Source organism: Scyliorhinus canicula, chromosome 13 (assembly GCF_902713615.1).
Source record: "Scyliorhinus canicula chromosome 13, sScyCan1.1, whole genome shotgun sequence".
In the NCBI taxonomy this organism is placed as follows: Eukaryota; Metazoa; Chordata; class Chondrichthyes; order Carcharhiniformes; family Scyliorhinidae; genus Scyliorhinus; species Scyliorhinus canicula.
The window spans coordinates 119,309,829-119,331,445 of NC_052158.1; the positions used below are offsets into that span (position 1 = coordinate 119,309,829).

General features: G+C 44.0%; 1 protein-coding gene across 4 annotated transcripts in view; it reads left to right on the top strand.

Moving 5' to 3' along the window:
• clcn2c (chloride channel 2c) overlaps positions 1-21,617 on the top strand; it is a 677,449-nt gene that overhangs the window by 344,505 nt on the left and 311,327 nt on the right. For all 4 annotated transcript variants that reach the window (XM_038815641.1, XM_038815642.1, XM_038815644.1 and 1 more), the window contains one exon: positions 20,247-20,324. In XM_038815641.1, the coding sequence (XP_038671569.1) occupies positions 20,247-20,324 (78 nt within the window). The remainder of the gene's footprint in view (positions 1-20,246; positions 20,325-21,617) is intronic.

A 21,617-nucleotide genomic window follows, 5' to 3' on the forward strand; every position in this document is an offset into this window, starting at 1 on the left:
GCGGGTGACCATTGACCCCTACTGTCACCTTAATGGGGGCCACACGGGGAGCTGCCACACAATGCAGCTGCAGGCAGTCGTCTACCGTCCCCACGTCCTCGGGAGTAGTTGCCGCAGTTTCATCCAAATGGAAGGTACAGCCCCTGAGCTGGCCCCAGTTTCGGTCGGAACGACGGCGCCTCTGGCGCCCCCAGGACCGGCATCTGTGACGGGGTCGGCGCCCACAAGTCTGACACGGACATGGCTCCTCATCCATTGGTTCTGGAGAAGGCTCCTTTCGGGGAGGAATGTCCGACGGCCCCGGCGTCGATCCAGACGTCGCCTCGCTCAAGGTACCGCAGGGCTTTCAGACGGAATGGGTTGCGCCCCAAGGCATGCACCTCCATTCCCTGTAGCTCCTGCACTTCTCGTTCTGCGCTCTCTCGGGACAAGACTATTTGAATGACCTGTTGAAAAGTCAATGTTGGCTCAGCTAACAACTTTCTCTGGTTGGCCGCATTTTTTATACCACAAGCCAAACGATTGTGTAACATTTCTGACATGGTCTCAGCATAGTCGCAGTACTCCACAATCCTGCGTAGCCTGGATAGAAAGTCAGCAAGGGATTCTCCTGGGGTCCTCTCAGCGGTGTTAAACTGGTAATCATGGACTATCGTGGATGGGGTTGGGTTAAAATGTTGCCCTACTAAGTTCACAAGTTCATCAAATGTTTTAGTGTCCGGCACAGCTGGGTACGTAAGGCTCCTAATTACCCCAAATGTATGCGGGCCGCAGGCAGTGAGCAACATGACCACCTGGCGCTCGTTTTCAGTGATGTTGTTTGCCCGGAAATAGTAACGCATCCATTGTGCGTGCTGGTTCCAGCTTTCCAGTGCAGCATCAGAAACATCCAAACGTCCATACAGAGGCATGGTGTAATAGAAAACAACTTCCAACCTGTATTCAACAAAAATACAGGGAGGTGGCTTCAGCAGTACAGACAGCAATTCACTTTAACCCTCATCGCCAGTTTTTTGAGGGCCACAAAGAATCCAGCACGAGTTGAAGGATAGAAAGAAATAACATTTATTTACAATAACATATATATATATACAACAGCAGCAGCAACTCCCTTGCTGCTCACTCTACTCTAGCCGGTTCCAAACTGGCCAGCTTTATTTATGCAGGGAATCTCATTGGAGATGTTCATACTCCCAAAGGATTGTGGGATTGGCATTAGACCCCAGCCAGTGGTTCGCAGGCAGGTTATAACATGCTGTAATGTCATTTTTATGTATTTCTGTAGAATATTGCAAAATAATTACATGTGGTTAACACCGCTGCCTCACGCCGCAGAGGACCTGAGTTCGATCTCGGCCCCGGGTCACTGTCCGTGTTGAGTTTACCAATTCTCCCCATGTCTGTGCGAGTCTCACCCCCATGACCCAAAGATATGCAGGGTAGGTGGATTGGCCAGACTAAATAAAAATAAAAGAATTACATATGTATTAGACTCTGTTGTTACAACACTGAATGTCTTATCTTCATGGATGTTTGACTATAGGTCTCAAAGGGAGGTTGGACACCACAATTGCTAGATGGCTCAAGTGCGATGCAGAATGGTGTCAATGGTGCAGGTTCAGTCCCTGTCTTGACTGTGCTAGTTCATGCAAGCCTGCCTCCTTGTCTTGTCCTCTGCTTGTGGAGCGGTTCCCCCTCAAGCTGTACATAACCAATTGTCAGTCCCTAATGGTTCTCTGTGAGCTCTGGTTAATTACCTCAGTCTCATCACAGTCTACCCAGGAATCTCTTGATACTGTGAGATTAAACTGGTTGTACAAACGTTACAGGAGTAAGTGTATTTAATGCCTCACCAGTTTATGTGAAATTGGTGCTCATAAAAGTATATTTAGTACACCTACAGGCACGCTGCAGTGCTTTACTAGTGAAATCTTCCAGCATGTCCATTAGCAATATAACCAATTCAGAGATAATTGATTTTATGGAGTTCCGCAGAATGACAATGAGAATAATATTTCAATCTGTCAGAAAAGTGCTGAGAAACATCAGCAGTCAATCAATTAATGGAGAAATAGTTAGAACTTCGAGTCCATAGACATTGTTTGCAAATGTAATACAACACATCTTTAAAATATGAGATCCCTGTGATGATGGCCTCTAATGGTTTTACTCTCCAGGATCAACACAATTAAGTAATTGCAATTTCTTTTACTGTCACAAAAATGGGTAAACAACATACGTCGGAAGTCCAAAAATAGACATGTTCTACTGGTTTCTTAATACTTTACCTCACATAAAATTAGCTTTTTTGCCCACTTAGTCCATTTGCTGAGCATTACAGTACTTGAAACTATTAAGCCAGTGCTGACAGCTTGCAGACGTCTGCTGTGTTTGATATTACGTAAGCCAGGACTAGAGGTGAAGGTTAAATATCGATAGCGTGCATAAACAACTCATGCAACTCCGAAACTAAATCTCTGCCAAAAATATTTTCTCCATAAGACAATAAGAAATAACTACATGAGTAGGCCATTCAGCCCTTTGAGGCTGCTCCGCCATTTATTAAGATCATAGCTGATCTAACACTCACTCCTGCCTCATCTCTGTAACCCTTAATTCTCCATAACCCTTATAGTTTCCCTACCGATTAAAAACCTAATGATCTTAGCCTTGAAAATGTTCAAGGACTCGGCCTCCACAACTCCCTGGGGTAAAGAGTTCCAAAGGTTCACCACTCTTTGAGGGAAGCAAGTCTTCCTCAAATCCATCTTAAATGAGCACTCCCTTTTTCTGGAACTCTGTCCTCTGGTCTTACCCTCGGCCATGAGTGGAAACATCATCCCAACATTTACCCTGTTTCCGAATCTTGTATGTTTCAATCATATCACCTCATCAAATGCCTTTTGAAAATGCAAATATTGTATTGTAACATCGACTGGTTCTCCTCTATCCACTCTGGTTGGTACCTCCTCAAAGAACTCGAGTAAATTTGTCAGACATGGGGTGGGATTTTCCAGCCCCGTTTGCCCAGCGACCGGAGAATCCCTCCCGAAGTCACTGGATTTTTCCATTGTCGGCATCTCGCTTGTGGCGGGCCGGGTGGAAGAATCGAGCCCATGATTTCCCCTTCATGAAACCATGCTGACTCTGCTTGATCAGATTATGACTTTCCAAATGCACTGTTATTATCTCCGTAATAATCGATTCTAATATGGTCCGTAGTTTCCTGCATTTTGCCTCCTTCCCATCTTGAACAATGGCACCCACATTGGCAGTTTGCCAATCCTTTGGCACAGTTACAGAATCCAAGGATTTTTGAGAAATGGCATCCACGACCTCTGTGGTTATCTTCTTTTAAGATCCAGGGTGCAGCCCATCAGGTCCAGGGGACCTGACAGCCTTTAACCCTACTAGTTTGCTTAAAACTAATCCTCTGGCGATGGTGACTGTATTCAAATACTCCCATGTATTTATTTTACTATTTCTGGGATGCTTGTAGTACCCTCGACAGTAAAGACTGCAAAATATCTGTTTAACTCCTCTGCCATTTTCTTGTTCCCCGTATTTACTTCCCCAGTTTTATTCTTTAATTGGCCAGTGCTTTCTTTTGCTTCTCTCTCTCTCTTTTAATGTACTTAAAAAAAACTCTTATTGTCTGTTTTTATGTTTCTTGCTAGCTTTATTTTCTCCTTTCGATATTTTTTGGAGTGGAACATCTTTGTTGCATTCTGAACCTGTCCCATTCTTCTGGCCTACCACTAACCTTTGACATCTTGTATGTTTCCACTTTCAACTTAATACCCTCCATAACTTCTTTGGTTATCCATGGTAGATTCCTCTTCCTCTTGGAGTGTTTCCTCTTCATTGGGACGTATTTTTTGCTGTGAGCCATGAATTAGCTCCCTAAATGTCTGCCACTGCTCATCTATTGCCTCACCTATTAATCTAAATGACCAGCCCACTTTGGTCAATTCCATCGTCATGGTTCTGTAGATCACTGCCTTTAAGTTTAACATAGTTAATGAGTTGACTGGAAAATAACAGGAATGCAGATTTGAGGGAACTCAAATGAGGTCAATAATATAATGTACATTAAATTTAGCATTTTATTTTATCCAACACTAAAATATTCTAGCTAATTTTGATTAAATATTTTCCAATCACATACGTAACATGATAGGCCATTTGGCCCCTCAAAGTTGTCATTCAAGTACATTGTGGTTGATCTACACCACAACTCTTCACCCTTTTTTGCTCAATACTCCTTATGAACCCTTATCCAGCAAAAATCTATCAATCTGTCCTGAGTGCACCAATTATATCATCCACAGTTTTACAGGGAAAGAGAGTTCCAGATTTCTTTGTGTGAAAAATTGTTCCTGGATTTCGCTGCTGAATGGCTCAGCTCTCGTTTTAAGGTTTCAATCTCCTTGGTTTTTTAAATTCCCTCACCAGAAGGAATAATTTCTCTGCATCTGCCTTAACGAATCAGTTTAACGTTTGAAACAACTTATCAGATATGGAGGCACCCATCCTTACCTTACAGACCAAGATAATGCATTATGGCATCAATTATTCCTCAACCAACAAAAGCAGGTCAACTGGATTCGATCTCCTTGCTGGTTACAAGACCCTGTGAGTGGATTGTCAGTCATGTTTCCCTACGAGGCAATAGTGACTATATTTCAGAAGTAATGTCTGGGCTGTGAAATGCAGTGAAAGGTCCAGGGGGCTTGAAAGATGCATTATAAGCACAAGCTTGTTTTTTTTTTGTGCATATCGTCTGTAAGTCCGCTTCAGAATGAGGCTGCCACACAGTGCTCTGCCATCTCTGGAGACCAACATGAAGACAACTGCTTCTCCAAGAATGGCTGTTGCCATAGGAATTAATTTACTCTTGTGTCGTCAGATCTTTCCATCACCACTCGTGATGTATACTAAATCGAGATAAATCAGGTAAATGACAAAACACAGGCAAAGTGTTATTCCCCATAATACAGCAGGGAACATTTTATTGTTGCTGCATCAAACCTCGCTTGTTGTGGCTTGTCCCTTTGGAAATGTATCCCCTGTTCAACTGCTTTCTTGTTCTAAATACTTTTAAATATTAAAGCATTGCATGCGTTCAGTTGTAGCACCGCAGTGTCAGGTCTTTAGTGAGACACCATAATTCATTATTCAGTCTCGAGCCTCTATTGAGACATCATGGGCGGGATTCTCTGACCCTCCGCACCGGAATCGCGCCCGGCGCGGGGATGGAGAATAGCCGTTCATGCCGGAAATCCGGCATGATAGCGCTTCCGCAATTCTCCGCAGACCCGCCAGTCCCGAGCCCGCGGTTGACACGGCGCCGGTCGGGGGCCGTTGGAACAGGCCCCCGTGGCGATTCTCCGCGGTTGACCGGCTGAACTCCCGCTGCTATGGTTTACATGTGGTACCACCCGGTGGGAGCTGGGACCTGCGGCCGCGGTGGCGGTCCTGATGGGGGGGGGGGGGGGGGCGGAGTATCTGACTCCGGCAGGGGCCTCAGCGGTGGCCAGGCCCACGATTGGGGGCCACCGATCGGCAGCCATCACGATCTGGGAGGGACATACCTTCCTCCGCGTGGGCCCGCTGTGTGGCTCTGCCATGTCGGCGGCACCCGCGCCAAGGTGGGTCGCCATGCGCCAGCACGGGACCAGCTTGAGGCCGCCGTGCGCATGCGTGGCCACGCGGGCTGGCTAGCAGGGCCCTGCCAGCAGCCAGAGCTGCGGGATGCATGCTGGGGCTCTGCTAGCCCCCTGGAAAATGGAGAATCACCTTCGAGGAAAAAGTCTGGAGTGATTCTCGCCCATTTTCCGGCCAGCGTGGTGAGTTAGTCCCCAGAAGGGACAATCCCGCCCCATAGCTCACAATCCAGTATGTGTGTTCAGGTACAGCACATTTGATGATTTTAGTATGTGTACAACGTGGGGGTAAACCTTCTGGCCCACGCACCACGGGAATCATCATGGGCGGGATGGAAAATTTGATGGCCCATTCAAAGGTCCATTGACCTCGGATGGGAATCTCCGGTCTTGCTGTGAGTACAACCGGAAAATCCTGCTTATAGTGTGGATCACTCACAACTCTTACACTACTGTTACCATTGATTGTTAAATTCTATATATACTATCATTAAATCATACTATATGGAAGATGCATAAAAGTGACATCGGAATAATAACATTCAAATTCAGTTAACTCTTCTGAATCACATCATAATCATTTGGTTCTGGCATCCTCTTCAACTCCACTCTCACTGTGGACTATTTTCTCAGACCCACAAATTAACTCTTTCAACCCTGAACCCCTGATACTACATTATCCACCTATCCTGGTACCTTGAGGATTATGATGGCATGCACTCCAAGGCCCCTCTATCTTACCATTTTTTTTTGTCTTGATGCACCTCCCAAAATTCTTACAGTACACCTGCCAAAATTGAATTCCATTTGCCTCTTTCCCACCTATCGGAACAGTCCATTGATATCTTCTTGCAATCTACAGTTTTCCTCCTCATTATCAACCACATGGCCAATTTGCATTTTACCTGCAAATGTCTTAACCATGCTGAAACACCTAACTCCAAATCATCAAATTATACCACAAAAAGCAAAATGCCCTGATTTGAGTTAGGGCATTGTTATACTAGGGAATTGTTAGGGCATCGGCCGGTTATACTACTCTCTCTAACTGGTCCAATTATTTATTTATTTTTCCAATTAAGGGACAATTTAGCGTGGCCAATCCACCAACCCTGCACATCTTTGGGTTGTGGGAGTGAGACCCACGCAGACACGGGGAGAATGTGCATAGTCTAGACGGACAGTGACCCGGGACCGGGATCGAACCTGGGATCTTGGCGCCGAGAGGCAGCAGTGCTAACCACTGAACTACCGTGCCGCCCATTCAAATCATTTTAGTACTGTAAACTCTGGTGACCAAATTAACATCTTCCAGATTGATGGAGGCATAATTGAGTGAAACTTCACATATTCCAACAGCCCGTCATCTGAAATGAATCTCTGCCTTCGGCCTGGTTACACAATGCAACCCATGTTCAGCAGGAAGCTGATTTTACTCATTGTACACTGATACCAACGTCAAGCATAGGGCATTGAGATACTCGGGTACTGTGAATGCTTGTCCCCACATTCCCACAAAGTGAGAGTGCTGGAAAATTACTCAACATCATCATTAACATACACACAAGCTCGAAACCTAATTGGATATTTGACTGTCACTCATTTATTCTCCAAATTCCATACAACTCAGGCCGACTTCTTCATTCACAGGACACATCTCTGTATAATTGAACAGAGTAGGCCAGAGTCAGTAGTGGGACATCCTAATTTTTTGTTCCTTCACTCATTTGATCCAGGTGAAGTGAATGCTAATGAAAGTGGCAGCTTCATTATGGCTCTGGGATGGTAGCATCTCTCTATGGATGATTTTTTTTCACTCACACTCACTCACATACAATGCAGCAAATTCAACTTGACTGTTCAGGAGATTTCAACCCCCAATTTTCATTCATTTTTGCTGCCATACTTCCTGATTTAACTGAAATTTGCAGGAAAGTTTAGCCCATAAAGCTCAAATCAGGGCATTTTGCTTTTTGTGGTATAATTTGATGATTTGGAGTTAGGTGTTTCAGCATGGTTAAGACATTTGCAGGTAAAATGCAAATTGGCCATGTGGTTGATAATGAGGAGGAAAACTGTAGATTGCAAGAAGATATCAATGGACTGTTCCGATAGGTGGGAAAGAGGCAAATGGAATTCAATCTTGGCAGGTGTACTGTAAGAATTTTGGGAGGTGCATCAAGACAAAAAAAAATGGTAAGATAGAGGGGCCTTGGAGTGCATGCCATCATAATCCTCAAGGTGGATAATGTGGTATCAGGGTGTTCAGGGTTGAAAGAGTTAATTTGTGGGACTGAGAAAATAGTACTGCCCCACATGATGATGCAGAAGAGTCACATGACCTGGAGTCCAGAGGAAGAAAGGTTAAGGCTTAGACTGAGTAACACCTATTGTGTTCTATATCTGTAAATAGTTAAGTTGTTCAATAAACCAGTTATTGTTCAGACACATCTATGTTTCTGCAATCATTCCATTAGCCAGTCACAACTAGCATATAACAGATACGGTGGTTAAGAAGGCATATGGAATACTTTCCTTTATTGATTAAGGCATAGAGAATAAGAACAGGGAGGTTATGACAGAACAGTATAAGAAACTAGTTATGCCACAGCTAGAGTACTGCACACAGTTATGGTCACCATATTTTACAGGAAGTTCAGGTCTTCCTGAAGAAGCCATGATCAAAGCACTGGCACATGATCGTCATTGTCCGATCCCGAGACCAAACGGGTGCCTCTTCACCAAAGCGATGACCAGTGCAGATGACTACTGGACAGACCACCAGTTCATCTGCTCCTCTATGTCCATCAATCTCCACCAGAAGCAGTGGAAGATGAAGAAACAGCAGAGACAAAAGGCCAATGTTGAGAGGCTTCAAGAGCCAAGCATGCTGGTGAACCTCCAACAATATCTTCACCAAAATCACCAAAGCGCTCATTCAAATGGAGTAAAGGAAAATGGGAAAGAGCTGAAGACAGCCATTATCTCAAGCTGTGAAGAAACCATTGGCTACAAGACCAGGAAACACCAAGACTGGCTCTACGAGAATGACCACACCAACCAAAACCTCAGCAACAAGGAGAGGAAAGCTAAGCAAAGAAAAACTAAGGAAATCAAGAAACAATGGTGGACTGAGAAAGCTAAGGAGCTGCAACTCCTCACCAACAAGCATGACACTCGAGGCTTCTTCAGTGCCGCCAAGGCAATATATGGACCCAATACTGGTGCCTCAAACTGCTGCAGATAAACCCTCTTGAGAGATAGAGAAAACAATGGCCTTTGATGGAGAGAATATTTCAAAGAGCTGCTAAACCATGATACACTATAGATGAGGACGTGTTTGAGGAAATCTCCCAACTGCCATCAAAGTTGATCTTGGACTCCCACCAAGCATAGATGAAGTCAATGCTGCCATTAAACACATCAAGGATGGAAAAGCTGCAGGAGTGGATGGGATCCCAGCGGAGGGGTTCAAACTTGGAGGAGAAGTGAGCACCTGTTATCTCCATCAGCTGTTGCTTAAAACCTGGGACAGAGAAGAAGTTCCTGCCAACCTCCATGATGCTGTCAGTGCTACCATCTACAAGAAAGAGGACAAAACGGACTGTGGGAACAACTGAGGAATCTCCCTATCCTTAATTGACAGGAAGATCATCACCCGAATCTTCGCTAGCCACGCTCTCCCAGTCTCTGAAGAAATCCTTCTCCAAAGCCAGTGTGATGTTGGACCAAGCTGTAGAACAGCGGACATGATTTCCACTACTCACTTCAAGAGAAATGCAAGGAGCAACATCAACCACCCTGCATGGCCTTCATCGATCTGACCAAGGCTTTGGTTCAGTCAATCGGGAAGTGCTATGGAAGACCCAGTCAAATTCATCCAGATCCTCCACCACCTCCACAAAAAGATGTCAGCAATAGTCCTCACCAACGCAAATAAGACAGAAACCTTCCAGGCCAAGACAGGAGTCGAGCACGGATGTGTCATCACCCCCCCACCCATTTATCCGTCTTCAGCACCATTCTTCACCTTGTCAAGAGAAAGCTTCCAAGTAGAGTGGGCATTGCCTACAGGATGGACAGAAAAACTTTCTACCTCAACCGGTTGAAACACAAGAAGAAAACAACACTGACATCACTCATGGATGTCATGTGCGGATGAGATCGCCATCTCCAATCTCTCGGAGAATCTTCAAACCATGCTTGACACCTTCGTGGAAGCATCCCAAAGAATCAGTCTCAGTCTCAACCTCAAGAAGACTCGAGCCCATTACCCACCCATCCCAGGGCAAGGTCCGGTCTCTCCCTCCATCAAGATCAACGGAAAAACCTAACCAAACATGGAACAATTCCATACCTGTGGAGCCTCCTCTCATTTAAGGCTGACACTGATACAGAGATCTAAACTGGTACCGAATCTACAAGCACCCTCTTCGGACACCTAAGTACAAGAGTCTTTGACACCTAAGAAAGGTTAGATAGGGTTGGCGTTGTTCTCTTTGGAACTGAGGGAGCTGACAAGAGATTTAACTGAGATGTATAAAATTATGAGGAGCATGGTCCTATTTCCCATAGCAGGGTGGATAATCAACAGGGGCCATAGATTTTAAATAATTGGTAGTAGAATTAGAAGAGAGTTGAGGGGACTCTGTGGGTGCTGGTCTGAGACTCATTCCCTGAAAGGCTGGTAAAGGCATTTTCATTGCATTTTGCTTGAAGGTCTGTCACATACAGAGCTTCCACTAAGAGCTGGAATGTGGAATGGGACTACATAGCTTTTCTTGACCAGCACAGATGTGATGAGCCAAATGTGAAATCAATTTTCAACACAGTGGATTCCTCCGTGGAAGACAGTTTTAAAAATGTTAAGGTCATTTTCAGACCTGGCATCCTTTGTTTTTTTTCATTAAATCCAGAGCTGTTGAGGAGTTTGAGTAACATTAAGATTAATACGAATATGAATCAGCAGGGAAGAGGAGAGTTAATGTAGAACATATTAATTTCTACAGCATGTAGCTTGAAATACTTTTGTAATATTGCGATTGAAATAGTTTTAATTTCACTCATTTTGATTTATCCACATTAACTATCGATAGTAAATTAAAAAATCTTAGCTGTGTGTACATTTCCCATCATAGTTTTTTATACCTACATTTATAATAGAAGCTGTCCATGTAAAAATGAACAGGATCGCCATTGTCAACGGGTTTATCTTCTTTGTTACAGATGAGTATCAAGAGCATGATCAAACTGCAAAATGTGACTGCTTCATTTCCCAAAGTTCAGGGGGCTAGAAATAAATGTACCACAGATTTGCTGAATGCACACTTGGACCATGTGCTGCCTGACAAGTGGTGCTGTTTGGCAGGCTTCCTGAATGTTGTCCATTTTTTACTGCAGCTGAGTTTCCAGGTCTTATGGTGTTACGGTATCAAAGTCAGATCATCTCTTCTCAACCATTCTTCAGCATTTTCCAGGACGTGCTCATTAACCACAGACACTAATTTCCTGTTTCCACACATATTTTGTCTACCACTGTTATTTTTTTGCCAGTGGAATACTTTGCCTCAATGCAAAAACATTTTACAATTTCTTTTTGTGTTTGTCAATACAGCATCTATAAAGACTCCACGTTTACTTATATGGCCACTTACTTTTTAAGCCTTTATTCTTTCTACAAAAGCAAATAGTTAGGAAGGCAAATAGTATGGTGGCCTTTATTGCAAGATGGTTTGAGAATTGGAGTAAGAATGTCTTACTGCAGCTGTGCAGGGCATTGGTGAGACCACACCTGGAGTATTGCGTGCAGTTTTGGTCTCCTTACCTGAGAAAATATATACTTGCCATGGAAGGAGTGCAGTAAAGGTTCACCAAGACTGGTTCCTGGGACGGCAGGTTGTCGTCTGAGGTGAGATCCAGTTGACTAGGCCTGCATTCACTGAGGTTTAGAAGAATGAGAGGTGATCTCATTGAAATGTATTAAGGTCTGACAGGGATGGACAGGCTGGATGCTGGGATGATTTTTCCCTGGCTGGGGGGTGGGGGGGATTATTGAACGATGGGTCATGGTCTCAGGCTATGGGGTGGACCATTTAGGACTGAGATGAGGAGAAATCTCTTCATGTAGAGGGTGGTGAACCTGTGGCATTCTCTACCACAGAAGCTGTGAATGCCAAGTCACTGAATTTATCAAAGAAAGAAATGTATAGACTGCGAGACACTAAAGGCTTCAAGGTTGTCGGAGGAAGGGCAGGAGTATGGCAATGAGATGGAGGATCAGCAATGATCCCATTGAACGGTGGAGGAGGCTTGATGGGCTGAATGGCCTACTCCTCCTATTTTCAATGTTTCGATGGTAAATGTGAGCTGCTGGTGTATGATTTCCTGTGATGAGCTCCCTGTACCAGGCCCAATTGAGCTCGCAGGTTGCATGCATTAAAACTACATTGACCAATCACAGGAACTCATTGTAAGCTGATGGCGAGCATCATCAATTTGTAAGCTTCAAACTGCTAAGCTTCTATAGTTTCTGACTTTAGAAAACTTTGTTAGGTTAAGAATTCATGATTAGTCTGAATGTTGGCAAACAATAAGCTTAAATGTTGGCTCATTCTGAGAGTTCCAAAGCCTGGCTTATGGTAAATTTGCTGCGTTGGTGGATATCTACAAATATTTTAGCTTCATCACAAGCTTTGTCTTTGTGAAACCAATATTATAAATGTTATTGTTATAACTGTTACTCTACTAATCCAGCAAATATCTTAATGCAATCAGCTGCAATAGGAAGCTAAAATTATTGTGTAATTGGTTGATAATATTTATAAATCATTTTGATGAGGAATACTGAGCAGTTTCATTGTGGAATTGTGTGATGGATGTAAAGCGTTATTATTAGATACAGGATTTCTTCTCCAGTGATCTGCTTGCCAATTTTCATCAATTTGAAAATCAATGAGCCAGAACCATTTCTGAATATGTTACTGCTGGAAAGTGATTTTTCAAGTTATTTTAGTGTTCAAGTTGAATTGATTACAGGAATTCAGTCATTAAGTAAATACTTTGTACTCCACTCTGTGCCAAAGGGTCCAATTTTAACTTTGTGTAAGTGAATGGGTTTTGAGTGAGTTAATATCTTCTCCAAAATGTTTGGCTCCTCCACAGAGGATTGGACATAATGCATCGGGGGGCCTTGGGTATTATTTCCAAGTAAACGAAATAGGGGAGGAGGCGAAATGCAAAGCAATCATCTAAGTGTTTGTGGAACTCAAAACTGTAACCTTATTCGCATCTTACAACCACAAGCTTGTCAGACTCCAAATCATTTAGTGAGCTTGTGGATTTATTAAAGGCTTAATTGCAACCTCAACCATCAGTCATACTCCAGAGATTCAAACTTAATTCAAGGGCGAGATCCCCAGGCATATCAATTGCAACTTACATCACTAAACTTAAGCAATTATCAGAGTGTAGTCATTTTGGAGCCACCCTAAATGACATATTACGGAATAGGTTAGTCTGTGGGGTGAACAACAATGGTATTCAACACAGATTGCTTACCGGGTTTGGCATCAATTTTAATAAAGCAATGGAGATGGCGCTGGCCATGGAAAGGGTTGCAAAAGGTGCACAAAAGTTGCAGTGCATTAAATGGCCAGTTAAGGCAGGAACCTACAGCCAGTGGTGATGCCCAAATCACCAAAGCAGCTGCGAAGCAGAAAACAACTTCAGCCACCAACAAAACATAAAGGTTCAGGTGCAAACAGTCAATAATGCTTAAAAGGGAAATGTTACCGATGTGGAGTTAACCACACTCCTGAATTATGTCAGTTTAAGGAGGCACCAAATAAAACATCTGATGAAGCAGCACAGAGCTAAATCAAGATTGCCAAGTTATCGATCAACTAAGGTATTACAAGTGTACAATATGGAAGAGCCTAGCACCCGTGATGTTGGTATGGTATGCGCTCTCTGTTTAATCTAAGGCCCGTATTACTGTAATACTCAGGGTAAATGGGCAGGCTCTTAAGTTCGAAGTTGATACAGAGGCAACAACCACTGTGGCGGGCAAATATATTTTTAAATTCCAACCAAGAGAGCGCGTCCAATCTTCGAACTTGAAGACCACTTCTGCCAAGTTGAAGACTTATGCAGGAGAAGCAATAAAAATAAAAGGCACCACTATGGAACCTGTAGGCTATGGACAACAGCCTACTCAGCTGCCAGTGATAATAGTGACAGGTGAACGACCAAGCCTTCTTGGCCATGATTGGCTTAATGAAATCAAGTTGACTTGGACCAAGAGTTTTCCAGTGCGGGAAGAGGGATGGCCTGAACTGATAAAAAAATAAAAGAGCATCTTCTGTGATGAATTAGGCAAAATCAAAGGTCTACAAGCTAAGATTTAAGTGGATCCAGAGACGACACCCCCCCCCCCCCCCCCCCCCCCCGATTCTTTACCGCAAGATTGGTATCATATGCCTTCTGTGAGAAAGTGGATATGATTTAAACAGGTAGGAAGAGCTAGACATTATCCAACCATTTTAGTTCTCCAAGGGGGCACCACCTGTAGTCCCTGTATTGAAACCGGACAAGACTATCTGCATTTTCAGCGATTACAAGCTAACAGTTAATCAAGTCGCCAAGCTAGATAAATTGCAGAAATTACAGAGGTTGGCAGGATGTAAACCTTACACAAAGCTGGATGAGTCACGCGTGCCAGCAACTCCAATTAGATGATGCTTCCAAGGGGTATGTCATGATAAACACACACACAGGCCAATTCCAGTACACATGCCTGCCGTTTGGTGTGTATTCGGCGTGTGCAATATTCCAAAAGACAATGAGAGTCTGCTACAGGGGCTACTGCACGTTTAATAATGTCAATTTAACTGGATCGACAGAGGCCAAGCATTAGCAAACCTATTAGAGATTTCAGAGGCTGGAGTTCACTTCATGAAAGAGAAATGCACTTTTCAAGCCCCTGAGATGAGGATTACACCAGTGGAAGACGAGGTCAGGGCAATAATGGCAAAAATGGGCTTGTCCTCCTCAAACACAACTGAACTTAAATTGTTTTTGGAGTTGGTAAACTACTCTGGATATTTCTTGCCAAACATTTTGATGGCATTGGCATACATGTTCCACTAAAGAAACACCATCGTTGTTCTTTGAAGGCTCCCCAGAGGAAGGTTTCAAGAGTGTAAAGCAATTGCTACATTCCTCAAGTCTGGCCTAAAGACACTGTCAGAAGGAGCTTTGGGGACTAAAATCTCATGATTCCTCCTGAGCTATCATATCACTCATATGCAACAACGGAAGTTTCACCAGTAGAACTGCTAATGAAATGTCATCTCAGAATGAGGCTGAGCCTTGTGTTTCCAATTTTGCCAGGGAAATAGAAGCCAGCCAAAATAATCCAAAATCAAGCCATGATTCACATAGGACAGCATGATCATTTATGATAAATGAAGCTGTACACGTGAGAAACTGTAGTGAATCAAGTTGCATCCTCAGAATTATTGGGCGGGATTCTCCGACCCATCCGTCCTCCTAATTTCCCCCCCCCCCCCCCCCCAATTGCCCCGGTGTGAGTCGCACTGCCCGCCTCGGAGAATGGCGGGGTCCAACGCGACTCCCAGGGCTGACCGAATTCTCCGGCCTGCGATGGGCCGAAGTCCCGCCCGTTCTTTGCCGGTCCCGCCGGCATGAATTAGTGTAGGTCCCTTACCGGCAGGACCTGGCGGCGTGGGCAGGCTCCGAGGTTCCTGGGGAGTCACGGGGGGGGCATCTGGCCCCGGGAAGTGCGCCCATGGTGGCGGGCCTGTGCCGTGGGGGCACTCTATTGTTCCGCACCAGAGGCCGTGGTCCTCCGCCATTTCTGGTGTGGAAGCACATCCCTCTGCGCATGCTGGCGCTCCCGCGCATGCACCGACTCGTGCCGGCTGGCGGAGGCCCTTCGGCACTGGTTGGCGTGGCGCCAAGCCCCTTTCCCGCCAGCCGGCGGGGATCAATCCACTCCGGGGTGGGCATAGTCCCTGAAGGTGAGGAGGATTCCGCACCTTTGGGGCGGCCCGACGCCGGAGTAGTTCACGCCACTCGGTCCCGCCGGGTAGGGGAGAATCCCCGCCCATTGTCTCGAAGGCTGAACCCCTACATACCAAGTGGCCTTGGAGGGACAGATCGTTTGTAAACATGTGGACCTCTTGAAGAGTAGAGCGACACTCCAGCAGTCAGTGTTGCCATCAAGAATGTTGTAGGACCAATAAGCTTCAAAGTACCTGATCGACCTTTAGTAGACGTAAGCGATGATTCTGTGGAAGCAACTGGTAACAAATTGCCTGTGCCAGAAGAGGTGCCCGTTATTGCAGCTCCTGTTAATGTCGATCCTGTGGAAGCATCTCCGATAACAGAATTACGCTGCTCTACAAGGAACAGAAAACCCCCTCAAAGACGCGATTTGTAATTGTCCAACTCATGTACATAATGTTTAGTTAATATTTAGGACTGAGTGAATTAGTTATTGAAGGTTGTGTAAAGGACTTAAGGGAGGGAGGTATGTGGTGATTTAAGGGCAACACAGCAGAGTAAGGGTCACATTTCCTGGGCAGATATCTTTTCGGAGCTAGCTACAGCCACAAGGCTGCTGTACAATTCTTTATATGTTTTGTGTACAGTAATGAAGTCTGTGAAAGTGCATCTTTATAGTAAGACAGGGATAGCAGTATTTCATGTAAGATAGTTTACAAGCAGCAGAGGTTTGGTTGAGGTGAAGTTTATGGATGGTGGACATCCAGAGGCTGCCAGGAGAACGTTGGAATAGTCAAGTCTGGAAGTGAGAACGTTACAGCTGAGAGCTTCAGCAGTAGTTAAGCTGAGGCAAGGGTGGAGATGAGCAGTGTTGTGGAGGTGGAAGCAGGAACTTTGTGATGGAGAGGTATGGGTTAGGAAACTACTTGATATAATAATAATAATCTTTATTGTCACAAGTAGGCTTCCATTAACACTGCAATGAAGTTACTGTGAAAAGCCTGTAGTCGCCACATTCTGGTGCCTGTTCGGGTACACTGAGGGAGGATTCAGAATGTCCAATTCACCTAATAGCACGTCTTTCGGGACTTGTGAGAGGAAACCGGAGCACCCGGAGGAAACTCACGCAGATACAGGGAGAACGTGCAGACTCAGCACAGACAGTGACCCAAGCTGGGAATCGAACCTGGGACCCTGGCGCTGTGAAGCAACAGTGCCAACCACTGTGCTGCCATGCTGCCAACGTAGAGGATGTTCAGGTTTTGAATAACCTTATTCAACCGGAAACAGTTGCTGGTGAGAGGGATTGAATAAGTGGAAAGACTATAAACATCCTGTGTTTAAATGGAGGAAACGTGCAGCTCAATCAAGTCTGAATTTTAGCAAGGCTTTAAAAATATCACAGCAGTGGACTGTTTGAGAAATATGGTGGCAAATTCGAGATGCGTGCTGTCTCCATAGTTGAAGCCTATGCTCCATATCTTTGGATGATGTTGCCAATGCAGAATATAGACAAGGCAAGGAGGAATGGGCCAAGAGTGATTCTTTGGGAGATTCCAGTGTTAACTGTGCTGGGGTGGGAAGAGGAATCATTTCCTCTGACACTCTGCATTTGAGTAGATCGGTGCGAATGGAAACAAGTGAGGGCGACCCCACTGAAACAGAGAACCAGGCGAGACTTTATAAGAAGATAATGTGGTTGAGTATATGAGATACTGCAGGAATATCAACAAAGACACAACACTGACACAGTCACAGTGGATAGATTTTGTTATGTTGCCCGCTACTATGGCAGGCTCAGAAACAGAAGCCTGATTGGGTGTATGTGGAGTTACAGGAAAGGTGGACGCAGATTTGGGATTAGGCAATATATGTTTAAGGACTTTCAAGAGAACAGGGAAGTTGGACAATGGAATTTCCCATTGTAGGCACCCCATGCTGCCAGTAAACCCACGGGTGGGAGTCCACTGCTGGCGGCACAGAGAATCCCGCCGGCAGAGAATTCACCCCAATGTTATCGAGTGTGAAGAGAGAAGGTGGCTAGATCATCTCTTGCTAAAATGTTAAGTGGCTTGGACAGGGACATCCAAGTCGTGGCATTCCCAGGTATCTGCTCCCCTTGTCCTTCTAGATGGTAGTGGTCGTGGGTTTGGAAGGGGTGCTGTCTGAGGTGCTTTGGTGAGTTCCTGAAGTGCATCTTGCAGATGATACACACGACTGCCACTGTTTCTTGGTGGTGGAGGGAGTGAATGTTTGTTGATGGGGTTCCAATCAGATGGGCTCCTTTATCTTGGATGGTGTTGAGCTCCTTGAGTGCTGTTGGAGCAGAACTCATCCAAGCAAGTATGGAATATTCCATCACACTCCTGACTTTGCCTTGTAGATTGTGGATAGGCTTTGGGGAGTCAGGAGCTGAGCTTCGAATCCATTCTAGTATCCGCAGTATTTATATGGCTAGTTCAGTTTCTGGTCATTGATAATCGTCAGGATGTTGATAGTGGGGTATTCAGTGATGGTTGTCATAATATGCAAACATGCAACCACTGAACACTTATAATAGGACACAACCGATGGGCAGTCAGGACACTCAGAGGTGGCATCACCGCAAGGGGGCATGACATAAATACTATAAAAAGGATGAGGCACTCACACCCTGCCTCTTTCCACAGACAGACATCTAGAGAGTTTGGCAGGGTTGATCAGTAGCATCACACCCTAGCACGTGGCTTAGAGCAAGCTGGTACAGTTAGACTAAGTTACTACAGTTAGATTAGCAGTGAGTCAAACTCATTTGAGAACTTTGTTAATAGTTCAATAAACACGTTGAGCTCATTTCAGAGTCTGGAGCATCCTTTAGTTAAGACTGCATCAAGTAGCAGCCTGTGTAAATCCGAAGCAGCATAACACAACAATGGTCATACCATTGAATGTAAAGGGGCAGTGGTTTGACTCTCTTTTGTTGGAGATGGTTATTGCCCACCACTTGTATCGCACACATGTTACATGCCACTTGTCAGCCTAAACTTGGATATTGTCCAGGTATTGCTGCATTTGGAAATTAACTGTTTCAGTGTCTGAGGAATTGAGAATAGTGTTGAAGATTGTGCAAACATCAGCAAATTGTTAAGATGGAAGGAAGGTAATTGATGAAGCAGCTGAAGATGTTTGGGCCTAGAGCATTTGTGCTTGGTACAGTTTTCCCGTTGACTCCTATTAACTTCAGTTTTGCTCAGACTCTTTGATGCTACATTCTGTGACATGCTGCCTTGTTGTCAAAGATAGTCACTCAACTAGCAGCTCTATTTTCATTTTCAATTCAGTTCTTTTCTCCGTGTTTGGACCAAGGCTATTGTTATGGGAGAGGTGTTTTCAGAACCCAAAATGTATCGTGGAGTTCAACCAACCCTCACCTTTAATGGATTGTTGCTTTTGAAGCACACGACTTGTTCCCCAGGTGTAGTATTACAATTATGGACACGTGGTTTTTAAAACAAAACAATGTTTATCCCATGAACTCAAATTAACCTTTTAAATAAACATTGGATCTCTTAACACCCCTTACTTCAAAGATAACCCCGAAAATAATACAACACTACCCAATCCTGCAAACTGTTCCTTTACACATCCAAAAGACTTAACACATCCTTCAAACAGAAGCACATTAGATTTATATTCAATACTGAGACCTTTTTTACAATTCTGATTTCACCAAAGGATTAAGAGATCGTTCTTCATGGCAGAGATCACCAGCAATGCAGCTCACAGCCACACCCAAGCTTTCGTCAAACTGAAACTAAAACTCCCAAAAAGCAGAAGTGAGTTCAGCTCCCTCCCCCCGTGACATCACTTCAGTAATATGATCAGCTTCATTTCTTAAAGGTACATTTCTTAAACATCCAATTCTTAAAGGCACTCTCACATGACACTATAATGAGGTAAGGAGCACTAGTAGAGTTTATTGAGTATTCTCTCATGAAGACAGCATTTGGTTAAATAAAGCTCGTGTTTGAAACAAACCTGTTGGACTTTAACCTGGTGTTGTAAGACTTCTTACTGTGCTCACCCCAGTCCAACGCCAGCATCTCCACATCATGGTTAAATAAAAGGTTTAGAGACAAATCAGTTCTAATTGCATTTGTGAAAGAATGGATATAATACTCAAAGAAGTGTATATTTCTAACATTAAAACATTTCATGTAAATAATTATCATGATGTATTTTTCAATGTATAAATTTGGCACAAACTCTAAAATGCCATGATAGTATATTTCATTCAACATTTTAAAATTCAAAATACTTCCAGTAAGTGTGATATGTTATTAGAATGGTGATTGTTAACTATAGAAACCTGAATACTGTTTTGAAGAAATTGCCTCAATCTGCACTAACATCTGTACATGGACTGAACTGTTCATTAGCCTGTGATGTGGGCTTTTAGAGTGGCTGCAAATGACACAATACCTTCCTGGTGTTTCCTTGCATAGTTTTTCATTTTTGACCTCTGCCGAGAGACTTGCGTCTTACTCATATATTGTTTTCCATTCTAATCCACAGGGACCTTTTGTTCACATTGCAAGTATGTGTGCTGCATTGCTGAGTAAATTCATGTCACTGTTTGGTGGGATTTATGAGGTAAGACTTCTTACATATTTTGAAGTACTGATTGAAGTAAGACAGTCATGATCTATTTTCTTTGCATCCATTGTGCACTCTTGATTCTGTACGTGCTACTTTGTCTTACTTTTATCTCACCATTTCTCCTGGACCTTCTGCAATTGCAAATCTATTGAAACCCAAATAGGTGTCATATTGGCTGGAATGGAGAAAGAAGAACTGGGACAGGATGAGCTACTTCTAAAACAGTGAACCATCATGACAGCATGTTATAGAGCAGGAGAATCTTGAGAACCGACTAGAGCATGGAGAATATGGAATAGAAAAGAAAGAGTAATGGTGAACCTCTATAAAACATTGATGCAGTCCCAACTGGAGTGTTGACCTGGATTTTCATTGAGTTGGGATGACTCCTGAACCCTTTAAATATAGCAGCAAATTCCAGTCCCAAACTGGGGTTGTCTGATTATCAGAAGTCCCATTAGAAGGGTGCATGCAGGCTCCCGTAAAATGCCTGCATCTGGCACTTCCAAGTTAGCTGGTCCCATTGCAGGAATGGGCACCTCCTCCCCATCTGCAATTTTCTTGGTGTTGGCTAAGCTTTTAAAGAGTTTTCATTCACAGCTCCTCTGAGGAGTCATGAACTCTAATCTCAATGAGAGGAACTTTTAAAAGTAAAATTCAAGATATCCTCCTCATGCCCCCTAATGCCCTCTGCCTTTCCAGCCACTCCCTATGACCCCTCATGCGCCCTATGCCAAGATCTGTTCTTTTACCGACCCACTTTGGCCACTCATGCCCCCTGTGTCATGCTCTGCTCTTTCACCCATTCCTAAGGTCCTTCATGCCCCCATGCCAAGCTATGGTGCTGCCATGCTCATTGGCCCACTATACACAATGAACCCTCTGGTGTGTCCATGATATTTGCAAAGATAAGCTCAAAAAAATCCATTTATAATTTTCTCCTATGTTGAGAAAAAGTAATTTCACTACAACATAATAAATAAATCAACCATCCTGACCATTTAAAGTATCAATATAAAAACCACAAACCCTTGAAACCACTTAATTTGTGTAACCAAACATTGGGAAATTGACAGCAAAGATTGGGGATCCTGAACTGTCAATCAAAAAATATTTTCTCTGTGGTATAGGTGTTTTAGTACTCTAATGGGTGCCTGGGCTGTCAGCCAAGCATACAAAATGAGAAATTTCACAGTAATAGATATATAAATGAATCAGAGAGTATGTCAAATTCTGGGGGAAATGGCCATGCAATAAATCATTTTTGATGTCACGAGGCATTGAAAC